This window comes from Plectropomus leopardus, chromosome 24, assembly GCF_026936395.1.
Source record: "Plectropomus leopardus strain MGB_pleo_1.0 chromosome 24, ASM2693639v1, whole genome shotgun sequence".
NCBI lineage: Eukaryota > Metazoa > Chordata > Actinopteri > Perciformes > Serranidae > Plectropomus > Plectropomus leopardus.
Window position 1 is genome coordinate 2,414,302 of NC_142199.1, and position 13,441 is coordinate 2,427,742.

The 13,441-nt window shown below is 39.4% G+C and overlaps 1 protein-coding gene across 1 annotated transcript in view; it reads right to left on the bottom strand.

The window, feature by feature from the left end:
• LOC121962891 (uncharacterized) overlaps window positions 1–13,441 on the bottom strand; it is a 326,081-nt gene that overhangs the window by 45,025 nt on the left and 267,615 nt on the right. The window contains exon 15 of the mRNA XM_088074350.1: window positions 10,683–10,909. Within this exon, the coding sequence (XP_087930476.1) occupies window positions 10,683–10,700 (18 nt within the window). The 5' untranslated portion in view covers window positions 10,701–10,909. The remainder of the gene's footprint in view (window positions 1–10,682; window positions 10,910–13,441) is intronic.

The window sequence follows — 13,441 nt, forward strand, 5'->3', positions numbered from 1 at the left end:
GGTTCTTCTTCCCGACCTGCTAATTCCTATTTTTGAGCACATTTTTGGTGCCATGTCCTTCTCTGGTTTGTTTGTTTTTATTAATAAATTATTTTTTATATTTTATTCTTTACCGTTAATAGCTTTTCCCTTTGTATGTCTAAAAATATTTTACAGAATAACTATTTTTTAACACTTTTTTTTGCTCTTTGTTTTTTCTTTTTTCTGTACATTTTACAGTTTTTCTTGCTAATTATCTTAATTGTTTATTTCAACATATTTTACAGAATTATAATTTGTATTTATTTATTTATAATTTTTATCTTTTTAAAAAATTTTTTTGTTTGTTTGTGCTATTTTTTGTTGATATTTTTTCCTTTTTTAGACTTTTTCATTGAGTCATGTTTTCCCAGGTTGCTCATTGTCTTCTTTTGTTTGTTTTTTGCTTTTGTGAGAAATCAAACCAGATTTGGCTCGTGGGCCGAATGTTGAGCTTCACTGGTGTATAAAATAACAGACATAGCTAATATGGAGTGTGGGCTGTTTGAGTTTTGCATTTTGACATTTTGGACATGAAATCTGCAGTGGACGTTTCCGTATCTTCCTCCCTCTCACCTTTTATAATCTTCTCTTTCTGATAAAAACACGTATCTTGCATTGCTCATTTACTTTTTTCTATTTCCAGTTGGATTTTGTGGATCTTGAGCTCTTATTTAAGAAATGCTTATCGATTATTGTCTCAGGTGTTTGCTGTTTGAATAATTTTTGGCTGGTTGCTGCAGCCTGAGGCTCCAGGATAAAACTAGTGTTTCATGCCTGGGATTTGGTGCCTGATGAAGATCTATTTTCTGAAGAAATTCATTACACTTTTGTAAACTAAAACAAGGAAATTCTTTCTCTTTAATAAAGTAGATCTAACTGGAGTTTGTGGAGAAGCAGGTTTAAATCATAAAGGTCGCGGTAAAGGTCAACGGAGGTCGACGGGCTCTCCGAAAAGTCACAGAGGTGACGCCTTGAAAGTTGAAACACTTCACTTGTAAAATTCGAAGCCGCCATCGGCCGACGGCACGTCTGGCCTTTCTAGTGTTACACCGGCACATTCCCCGCTCCGTGTCAATGAGGACGTCCTCTCTGACTCAACCTCCTGCTGCCCGGCTGCCCCTGGGCAAGGCACTTGACCTCAGGCTGCTGCGTGTCCGGCAGCGGAGGACTGGCCGGCTTCCAGTTTGAATAAACGGTACGAGATGAAAATACTGATGTGCTTTCTTCACCCTAAGATGATTTCCTGCTTTGAAAATTGTTCACTTGACTTCACAGAAAACTCACTTTAGATCTGAGAGAAGTTCGGATAAAACGCCCGTTCTCCTAAACTTGGGATAATTTGTGTTTTAGTTTTGAAATTTAAATAGAAACCCGTAAACAAATTGTGGTTTTTAAATTGAGTAATATTTTTTAGAATCACTGACCTTCGAAATAAAAACAGCAGCAGCTCAAGGTCCACTCGGGAGCTTTTACCAGAGCGTTAACCCTTTGAAATCTGGGCAAACTGGATTTATTTATCTCAAAAACACAGGAAGAAGGCAATGAGCAATTTTAGAAAAAAAAAGAAATTAGTAAAAAGCACAACTGCCTGAAAATTATCAACCCATTCCCTAAAATAAATAAATTAATTAATTTTAAAGAAAATCAAGGAAGTGAAAAAAACAAGAGAAAAGAACAAAAAACTATTTAAAAAATTATAATAACTCTAGAAAATAATTTTAGATATGTAATTGATTTATGATTTCTCCCTAGCTTTTCGTTTACAAACAATTTTCTAAATCTACTAATTTCTTGCAATTTATGGGACATTTCCTTCAAGTTTCTTATTGACTTTTTCCCCACGATTTTAAAAACAAACAAACAAACCCAATTCTCTCAGGTTTCAAAGGGTTAAATAGTTGCTTGAGCATCTAAACGCAGCACAAGAAAAGTGACGACGAACCAGGTTTCAAAGGGTTAAACCGTATCAAAATATTCATCAGCAGTCTGTTCGGTTACCACTGAGATGAATCTGACACGCATCCATCTCCGTCTCCGGCTCAGTTGTCATGGAGACGGATGCTGAAATAGGTCGTGTTAATTGTTGACAAATATGTTAACACTTAAAATATGCTTAAATCTGCTGTTGGAGAATATGGCGGGATTTCATTTCAAGTAAAACTATGAGGAAAATGCGTCTCTTTACTCTGCTTTCATTACTGCAGTAGTGTGTTATAAAGCTTTTATTACCTGCTGTTAAAGGGCTTATAAATGCTAAATAGAAAAAAGGGGCTAAAGTGAAGTGTTGCCATCAGCTACAATAAAGATCTTCCCTTTAAAATGTGCCTCTTTTTACATGCTGCCTCACAAATTCCCCAACTGAAGTCAGCAGCGACTCGTCTCCTCTGTAATCTCGCCCACAGTGCTGCCACCCAGTGCAGACTGCCGTCAACAGCAGCCGTCTCTCAGCAGCCAGTCACCGTCTGTCACGGAAACAGATAACACCCTGGACATGTGTTTTAGTTAGCAACAAGGAGACTGTTTTATAAGCAGGGCACTTTACACCAACTCCTCATTTCTTGCAGAAAAGGAGGGAAAAAAGCTGCCAGGCGGTACAGACAGTTTATTTTTTCTGCCTATAAGCCATAATGAGGTTGTGCCCCGGGGAATCAGTCGAGCGGAATGTTATTAATGCCTCAAAAAAAGGAGGAAAAATCCTCGGCACCTTCTGCGGCCGTGGCATAAAGGCAGGAAAAGACTGTCAAACAATTAAAGTGAAGTGAATTCCCTGAGATGGAGGGGGGGAGAGAGAGAAAAAAGAAAAACAAGTGGACAGGCCTGGAAACGCGCGTGAAGACGAGGAGAGAAAGCAGCTTCCTTCAGGATGTGGAGGAGAAACGATGAGCTCAGCTTTAGTTTAATCAGCGGTGTGAAAGCTATCTAAAGACCTGGGTGTTTTTTTTTCACTGAGGGTGCACGAGAGCTGCGTTTAGATCAAGCGGGGTCACTACTGCACAAAATGTGTAAATTTACATGTTAAAATAATGATCTGGAAACACCAGAAATTCTGCACAAAATCACATAAAAGACTGGTGGCTTCGCTGAGGGAATATTAAAAATAGCATACGATAACTGCAGATCGAAACAGGTATTTTTAATGAACAATAATGCTGCGGTACAGGACCTGCTGCCTCTACTTTAAAGCCTTTTCACTAAACTTTAAAACACACAGAACCAGAACAAATTTCAATGCAAGATATCCAAAATTAAAACATATCAGACTCCTCCCTGCTCCCTCAGTTTGTTAAAATCCACTTTTTATCCTCATAGCTGCTGAAAAAAGGCCACTCAGTAAAATAAAACCATCTTACACAGGACTTAACATAACATTTGCAAGGGAAAACAACTGCAAGTGGATACAGGTAATCGGTGTCTAAAACACAAATCTGCATTTCTATTATTTTGATCAACTATATATCAACATCTCAGTTAAATCCAAAACCTAGAAAAAATATCTGCAGTAATCTGTGGCTGCAGCTTGCACATCAGAGCAAATGTTTCTACAAAAAGGCATTTCATCATGCAAACTAAAGTCAAGTGCACACAAGGAAACACTGAATCTGCCTTCTTCTTGCAAACTGCAGCGTGCACGACTGAGACAAAACAAAAGTAGAGTCACTGCTCTGTGTTTGTATGCCTCCACGCACCAGTCAAGTCTCACAGTTTACATCCACGTCTGCTTCACGCTCATCTTCCCCCCCGACAGCACGGAAGATCTCCACAGTCAGCACAGTTTCAAGATTTGTATCACCAACTCACTTTCTGACCAAATGTCGCCTCTGCTCCTGAGATATGACGGAAAATAACGGACAGGAAAGTGTTTCTGCAGAACGTCATGATGTCTGCGACTTTGACCTTCGATCGCTTATTTCCGATCAGTTCATTCTTGTCTCAAAGTCGACGTTTGTGCCAAATTTGAAGAAATTCCTTTAAGGTGTTCTTCATAAATGACAGATGCAAGGTTACAGTGACCTTGAAGATTGAGCACCAAAGTCTCATCAGTTCATTCTTGACTCAGATGAAACTTTTGCTAAATCTGAAGAAATTCCTTTAAGTTGTTCTTGAGATATTACATTCAAAAGAAAGCGACCAAAGCAGCGTCAGTGACCTTTGATGACCAAACTCCAATCAGTTCATCCTGGACTCAAAGTGGACGTTTGTGCAAAATTTGAGGAAACTTCTTCAAGGACTTCTTGAGATACTGCATTGACAAAAATGAGACAGACACTTGTTGAAAGTGACCTTTGACCAACAAATTCAAGGCAGGACATTGTTCAGTCCAGGTGGATGTTTGTGCCAAATATAAAGAAATTCCCTCAAGGTGTTCTTGAGATACAATGTTCAAGAAAAGGTCACACTGGCCTTGCTCTTTGACAAACGAAATCTAATCAGTTCGTTGTTCAAGCAGGCGTTTGTGCCAAATTTGAATTTTTTTTAAAAAATAATTCCACAAGATGTTCTTGAGATATCATGTTCACAAGAATGAGAAAAGCAAAGTCATAGTGACTCTACCTGTGACCCATGACCACCAAATCAAATCACTTCGTTGCTCAGTTCAAGTGGATGTTTGTGCCAACTTTGAAGAGATTTCCTCACAACCCGGAAAGCAAAATCCCTCCAGCCTCGGCTATCACCAGCAGCAAGGCATGAAAATTATGAGAAGACAGAAGCATGTTTGTGCATGTGAAACTGGTAAAATAAGAGCGGATGAGAAGCTGCACTGTCGGTGATGGATCCATAAACGTGTCAGCTCATATCTTCTCGCAGTTTTCCACCTTTGCAGTGATTAATTCACTTCCCAGTATTCACTTAAATTATCACTTTTATGCCTGAAAATGTTTACAAAATGAGCTTTGTTTCTTGAGGAGGCTGAGGTTGTAGCTCAGGGACGGACACCAGGGACACATTTAAATTGTCCTCATCAGCTGAAACGCAGTCTTCTCTCTGCAGTATCTGCCGTGTTTGTGCCACAGAGCTGCAGTCCAGAGGTGTGTGACACGTTTTCATCTTCATTCAGCGAAACCCCGATGACTCCTCTTTAATCTGCTTAGTTACATCCTCCCTGCCGGCCTCCATTGTTTCTCCGATATGTCAGCGGAAGACGCTGTCACCGTCAAAGCTCGGCGGCCCCGGCGGGTCGAGGCCCCTCGAGCGCCGCACCTCATTGTCTGTCCTCACCTTTGTGTCTTTTTGTCTTCGTGGACTGTCGCATCTGCGGGTCGCTCAGACGTGACCGCTCAACAAACGCAGTTCCCACAGGAAGTCAAGAGGGGGGAAAAAAAGATGCAGGGGAAGCATATAAAACAAGGAGAGGTGAGCGCCCGTGACACACGCAGCTGAACTGCAGCTGCTGGGTGAAAAAAAAAAGAGATCCTCGGTGACACTGACATAACGACAACATTCATTTTCAACCAGCTTTGCCAGCAGATCAGCCGAAAAATAACATGATTTCCAACCTTCAACTATATAAATTTCTCTCCTAACTAGCCACAAATAAGCTCCTTTAAAGGAACATTTCACCCTCAGATTGATAATTGATTTATATCAATATTGCACAGCATATCAATACTTCAAATTCTTGTTTTTCGTCCAGTTCAGGTTGTTTTTTTTTTAGCTTTTTTATAGCTTTCAGTGCTTAAAAGTCAGTACTTGAATTCATATTTCAGGCAGATTTTTGATAGCTTCCAATGCTTAAAGAAAGGGCAAAATTGGTTATTTTTCAGTGTAGTAGCTGCAGTTTTTATTAAACTGTAGCATTGTGTATTCATTCTTGAATGTTGCAGCGTATCAATACTTCATATTCTTAGTTTTCATCCAGTTTGAGGTGTTTTTTGATTGCTTTTCATTCTTAAAAAATATGAAATCTGCTTCTTTTTCTGTGTAGTAGCTGCAACTTTGATAAAATCTTAGCAGTGTGAATTCATCCTTAAATACCTGACGACGTATCAATACTCAAAAGCTTTCAATGCTCACAAACTCTGAAGTTTTTCTTTAACAAAGCTCCTCTGTGTGTTTCTAAAACGCAGTCAAACAAGAGGAAAAACAACGGCGTTCATCTGCATCTGAAACTAAAAACTTAAGTTCACAGCACAAGTCCAAACTAGGCCACAGACAAAGCGACTTCAGCTCCTCGCTGAAGTAAATTTTGTCCTGAGCGCTCTTGTTTTCAGGATCCGTACTGGGGCCTCGCTCGTCACACCCATCAACTCTGATATGCTGACAATCCCCTCATTAATTTGAACGGTGCAGCCGGGTTTGAAACACAAGAACCCTTCAGCCATTTCCCTAATGGTCTGCGAGCCGGCCGACCCGGGCGCAGCCGAGCGCTCGCCTCGGCGGCGGCGAAGCAGGGGATGGTGTTAGAGGTCCTTTCACTGCGAGCCGAGCAGCCATGATGGCTAACCACCACACCAGAGGCCCCTTTGTTTCTCTTTTTTCTCAGCCCGGCACTTTACAAACAGCTAAGCCTGTCACAGTCCGACATCAAGGTTCAGTGGTCTGTCAACATTTACCAGCAGATAAAGACAGAGAGGGGGAAATTCTCAGCCCCCGAGAGCGCATCGCTCCGTCCGCAGAGTGTGTGTTTGAGAGAGAAAGTGTGTACGGGGCGAGTACTTATGTGTCTTTTCTCAGTGACAGCAGCCAAACAGAAAACACTCATGCGGGGAGGAAGACGGCGCGAGTACATTAGAGCCCCCCGCCGCTCTCCCCGCCTGCCCGTCGATGAAAAGTGACGACGAAAAGCTCTGACAAATAGGACCGGATCCCGCCTCCCCTGGGCTCAAACCGAGCTGCATCTCGTTCTTCGGCCTGTGGGTCTTTTGCTGTGTTTAGAGGAGAAGAGGGCCATCACAAGCTTCGCCGGCTTAGATGTGTTTGAGACGAGGAGCCGGGGCAAAGATTTGAGATTCGGTTCCGCGGCGCCCACCGAGTGCGCCCCGACTAATAAACAACGAGGGGATTTGACAGCACAAAACAAGCTCTTTGAAACAGTCGGGGTCAGCGTTGAGGGGGATTTTTCATTTATTTCCAGCTAATGATCTACCTACAAGAAACGTACATTTTTTTCTCTGTTTGCTGGGAAATTTGTTTGCTAATTGGGCCACAGATGACGAAGAGCTCGGCGAAAGTTTCTCTGAAGGTTGTCGAGAAAAAATACAAATATCTGCTTCAAACAGCGCACTTTACACAGACGCCCTGCTGTCAGGGTTCAAAGGATAATTCAAGGGGATGTGGTCATAATTAGGTTGCACCGAATGAAGGTTGAGATGGACGTACACGTCAATATTTGATACTTCAAGGCAGCAAACCGAGTATGTCTTCATGTCCAAAACGTGGAAAAATAAATCAAGTTCAAATATAAACCTCAACCCCATTATACAGCATTAAAGGGACAGTTCATCCCAAATGAAAAACACATATTTCTTTTACCTGTGGAGCTTTTCATCAGTCTAGATCGACCGGTTACTTTAAATTATCCGCAGATCGTGTTGTGAGCAGTGGCTTTAGGTGCGAATGTGAGCGTCAACTTTAATTAAGATGTAGCTGCCTTTGTCACAAAAAACACGGCTGAAAATGTCCCAAACTTTTGCCAAACAATACCCACTTTTGTCACAACAAACATAGCTAAAAAGTCCAAAACTCTCATTAAAATATAGCTGCTTTTCTTATTACAAACAGAGCTAGAAATGTCCCAAACTAGTAAAATAATAACTAGTATAATAACTATTTTGTCAGCTGTAAATGTCCCAAAATCTGTACCCAAAATGACCCAAACGCTTGTTAAAATATGCACACTTTTGTCACCATAAACATGACTGGAAATGTCCTTTACTCTCATTAAATAATACTCGGTTTAATTGCTACAAACACAGCTGGAAACGTCCCAGCTCTTGATAAATAACAGCTGCTTCTTCCGCAACAAACACGGATGGAAAAATCCTGAAGTCTCGGTAAAAATAACCACATTTGCGACTACAAACAATGCTGGAAATTTCCACAACTATTGCTAAATCAAACCTGCTTTCTCGCTGCAAATACTCCTGGAAATGCCTTTAAACAGTTTCTGCTTTTGTTGCTACAAATACGGCGGGAAATGTCCCAAACTGTTTGTAAATGACACATGGTTTGTTGCTTCCAACACAGACGAAAATGTCCGGAGCTTTTGCAAAAAAATACTCACTTTTGCTGCTGCAAATACGACTGAAAAAGTCCCAAACCTTTGTTAAGAAGTTCACACCTTTGTTACAAACACGAATCACCTGACCTTTTCCTCACTGCTATTTTGCTTTGAGGTCAACTCAGATCTGTAACTTCAAATCTGCATAAAAAATGGACACGCAGGGGGCACTGGGGGAGCGGACACAGGGACACAGAGAAATCACAGGGAGTACCACCAGCTGGTCCTGGAGCTTTGCCTGGACGATGGTCGGCTTATTTTAGGGTGAGTCGGGAACAGTTTGACAATCTGCTGTCAATTGTTGGGCCGAAACAGTTGGTAAAATGTTAGAAAGTAGGCTACAATTTGTAAAGATCAGTCTGGCGGTTTGCCCTTGGCGAGGATAAAAGTGAGCCGACGTTAGCTCCACACGAACCGCGTCCGGTACCACATGTTGTAATCACCACTACAGACGGCCCGCCACTCGATTCATCGGATTTGACAATGGGGGGAAAAACAACAATAACGTAGAGCGCTTTTTTGCTCCGAGTTTAATTTTTTTAACTCGAGGCGTTCAGCTGGCTCCTGCAAAAACACAAAGGAGCTCAGCAACGCAAAAACAACGAGCAAAACACTTCAATCTCATTAAAAACAAACACAAGAAGCACCCGCGGCTGCTAAAATATGGCCTCTCTGATCAGAGGCTGAGCCGATGATATGAAAAGATATCAAATATGGCTGTGGTTTTGGGATGTCCACATATTTTTGGCCATATATTGTGCATAAAGAGTACTCTAGAATACTCTGTATTCCTGAAGTTGCTGCTTGTGTGTTTTCATGTTTCTCTTCCTTTATCTGTAATTTTATTATTTCATTATTTTATTTTTAGCTCTACTTTTTATACTTTTTCTGTCTTTTTGTTTGTGTATTTGCATGTTTAGACCGGCACGTTAATGTCCTGTACATATGACAGAACTGACAATAAAGTTTACTCTGCAGCAACATGACTATAAATACTGTAATATCTGTGTAATCAGCTGTGTGCATGCAGTAGTGAGCACTGTAAATACTGTATAAGCTATATAATATTCTAAAGACTGATTACATCCTTCAACACTCAATTTCTGCTTTGAATATGTCTTTTGAAACTCTTTTTATAATCAATTATTTGTTGCATTTAAAACAATACGTTTTAAATATTGAATAAAAGATTTTAAATATCTGAGTGCATCTGAAAAAGACGATGCGATGAGACTGAGACTGGACGGCAGTTTTAACAGTGAAGTGACAGTTTTGCATTTGACAGCAGCGAGGAGACTTTTGAAGTGAGAAACACAGAATTACATGTTTTTACTTTTACACAAACTTTGTCATGTTGCCAGTTTTTAATTTTTTAGAGAAACCGGAAGCTATTTAAAAAACATATTTCACTTTATTTTCTGCCTTGAACTCTTAAACAAACACCGAAAATTTGCCTTTTCTCTTATTCTGGAGAATGGATGGACACGAGTTTATATTTTAACCCTTTAAACTCTACAATAGAAACTGTCCTCCGGTGCCCACATTGGTATTTTTGTTTACTGTGATGTCATTTTTTAAAAAATTTCTTAAATCTGAACAACCTACATTAAAAGGTTATTTAGGTCAATAAAAAAGATTTTTACAGAATACAAACGAAACATACTGATCCGAAAGATTTTTTTAAATGCAGAAACAGATTTTTTTTTTCTTGTTTTATTTTGGACTTTTTTACTCCTTACGTTTTTGAGATCCATTTTTTTGAGCAAAGTGCAAAACTGACCTCCCACCTGTGGGAGGTCAGTTTTTAAAGGGTTAAAGTAAATCTGCTTTATGGTACAAAATGTTAAATGTTGCCTTTTTTTCCAGAGCAAAGTGAAATAAAAGTCACCGAATTTCTATTGATGGAGAAACAAGAGAAAGAATAATGGGAACAAATCTTATTGTAGGAGAAGAGAGGACAGGAAGCAACAGGGCTGATGGGAAATGTGGTCTTCAGTTTAAAAAAAAAAAAACACTGATATTTGCATGAGGAAGTTGCTTTTTAAATATTTCGCCTCAAACACAGTCACGCATATTTTAAAAAACAATTTCTATAATTATTTTATTTTTATTATTATTATTATTATTGTATCTTTAGTTGTGTTTTTTTCTATATTTATTATCTGTATTATTTTTACTATTATTAGATATTTTTTCCTCAATTCTGTTTTTATTGTATTTCTAAATTATGCTCTGTATTATTATTAATTTTGGATTTTTTTGCTTGATTATATTATTTTCTAAATTCTATAATTAATTATTTTATTATTATTATTTTCATTATAATTATTATTTTTCAGCATGTCTACAGTAAGCATCCTGTTCATTTAAGTATCAATTCGCAGACACCATTTTGTTTCCTAAATGTCACGTAAAGTCAGAGTGAAGCTCTTCAGACACTCACCGTACTCCGAGGAGGCATCTGAGGTGCAGGTCACATGATCCGAGTCGTCTCCCACATCATCTTCTGGTTTCCACATATGTGTCACCTGTCGGTGCAATTACAGCCGTCCGCGGGCCCGACGATCCGGCCTGACTGCACGAGACAAAAAGGCATCCGTCATCACCCGTTTGCCGCGGCGTGGCGGTCGCCTCGATGTCACGGAGCTGACGTGACTGAGGTCTCTCTCCCTGCAGCCAGAAGAAGACGGAGAAGAGGACAGAGGAGATCAGGGACGGTTAATTATTTACTCTGATGTCCAGTTTGATCCTAATCATCCTGAAACTACCACCAAAATCAGTCAAAGTCCTTTCAAATTTACTTTATTGCACTTTATTCGTTTTAACACAATGACTTATTGAGCTGAGGTGTCGATTTCAGGAGACACAATAAAACATGAATAAAACATGAAAACAGCAGAGGACACTGATACAGAAAAGGCATAAATTAGTGCACAAAAAGTCACCAAAATGAAGGAAATGAAAGGTTTTGATGGTCAACATTTTCTGGTGGAGGAACAATAACACTGGTTTGACTACTTTAACTATTTTTTTATTTTATTTTTATTTAGGCAATATTAGTCTCAACCTAAAAGATGTGAGTAAAAAACAGAACCTGATCAAATCTGATGGCAATCCTGGTTTAATTAAATAAAATGAGTCAGTGCACATGCATCTTTATAAAGGTCTGTGAGATAAAAGGGATTCTAAGTCTGATCGACTACATAAATTTAATTTAATTTAATTTATCTAATTTTATTATATTCTATTTTTTAAGTTTATTTTACTGGTTTTAATTGCTTTTACTGATTTTTTTGGCTTATGTCCCATAATTTTTCATGTGTCTGTTTATCTTATTTTGTTCTGTTTTTAGTCATTTTATTTAATTAAAGGAATTTAAACATGACAGAGAGAAACGGGGTCGCTGCCGGGCGTTACATCGGTCTTACGATGATAAACCTCTGGGTTCAACAGAATATATTTCGGGGTCCAGTGTGGCAGGCAGTTATCCAGGCCAAAACTTCCTCTTCCAAAATGTCTGCTAATCTCCGTGAACAGATATCAGCACATTAATGCAGATAAAAGCTTAAAAAAGCTAAATATTGGATGGGTGTTGAGATTGCAGGATTTCAGCACACAGACTGTGTGTTTACCTGCAGCTCAAACACGATTGGTCAATACTCGACTGCAGACAGAAACCAGAATGCTTTCGGCACCGAAATTTAGTCCTGTTGCCTACAGATTCTGCAAGATATATAAAAATTACCACCAACTATCTGACAACACAAAACATGTCACTGCAACAGAACTGATCTTTGTACATCGGACGTTTTTTTTTTTGCAATGAGGTTCATTTGCATAGAAAGCGGTCAATTATAAATGCATGCATGTTAGGTAATTTTTAATGTGCAAATAGCTCAGAATCACTGCTATTGATTTTGCATTTTATCCTTTGCAGGTGCAATTAAGAATCACTTTTTCTTTAGTTTTTTTTAATGCAGGTTAGCATCTGCAGCTCAATTAAGTGATATTTTTTTCTGAATTACGGCAGATTTAGTGGAGTTTTAGTGTCTAATAATCGCCTAAATGCAGCTTTAAAAGAAAGTGTATTTAGGTATAGAGTCTCCACTATCTGTCCTCAGAAGTATACAGACATAACTGCCCTACAAATGCTTTTCCACTCGTACGGTCACACTGTCAGCGGCGTAATTTAGTGCAGGAGATTGAGTGTATCCTCCCCAGCCGCTGTCTGAGCCGCTCAGTCAGCTGAACTCTGCTGGAATGTGATGGAGGAACCAGGTTGGGTTTCACGAGCAGGTGTCTGTTGTTTTTCTCCCTCGTGTTTCTCACACTGTTTCACCACCTGTTCTCATCTCCACTCCTTCCCAGGTTTTTTTTCTCCTCTCTGTGAAGGGTTTTTTTCAGACCTCACAGAACAGGGTGTGCAGACGTTTAGCTTGGACTGTTACTGTATCAGGTGAAAACAACAGGAGATGTATCATTTTACATTTAAAAATTGATTTATATGTTATTTTTCTGTCTTGATTAAGGATTTGCATGCTTATATTTGCTTTTAAAAATGATCTTTTAGTCTTTTTTCTCACTACATACGCCTTTAACTATTTGTTGAACAGCAGCAAGCAGCAACAAGCAAACCTAAAGAGCACAAAATTTAGACAATTTCACAATATGCAGCAAGAACAATCTCACTGACAGAGCTTTGAAAAAGAGAATACTTTGTCAACATCATACAAAAAAATCTGGAAGCAGTTCTAGCATCTGTTTTGGAGTATTTCCAAAAACTAAAATTTAGGATGGGATGCTACGATGCACTCAGTGACCTGCGTACTGTCATCAGATAACGAGAATTACCAGCTCGTGGTTTTATGCCTCCGTCAGACAGTCAAGTCGCAGTTACAGCTGGCAAACGTGTGTGTGAAATTGTGTTTCACACTCATCTTCCCCAAAGCTGACCTTTGACCTTTTGGATATAACATGTCATCACTTTATCATTTCATCCTCTGAGACATTTGTGTGAAATTTTTAGAATCGCTCTTTGAGATACCGTGAGAATGACACTGACGCAAGGTCACAGTGACCTTTAACCATCAAACTCTTATCAGTTCAGTCTAGAGTCCAAGAGGATGTTTGTGCCAAATTTGTAGACATTTGGAGACGATCCGTCAAAGTGTTCTTGAGACGGACAACCCGAAAACACAATCG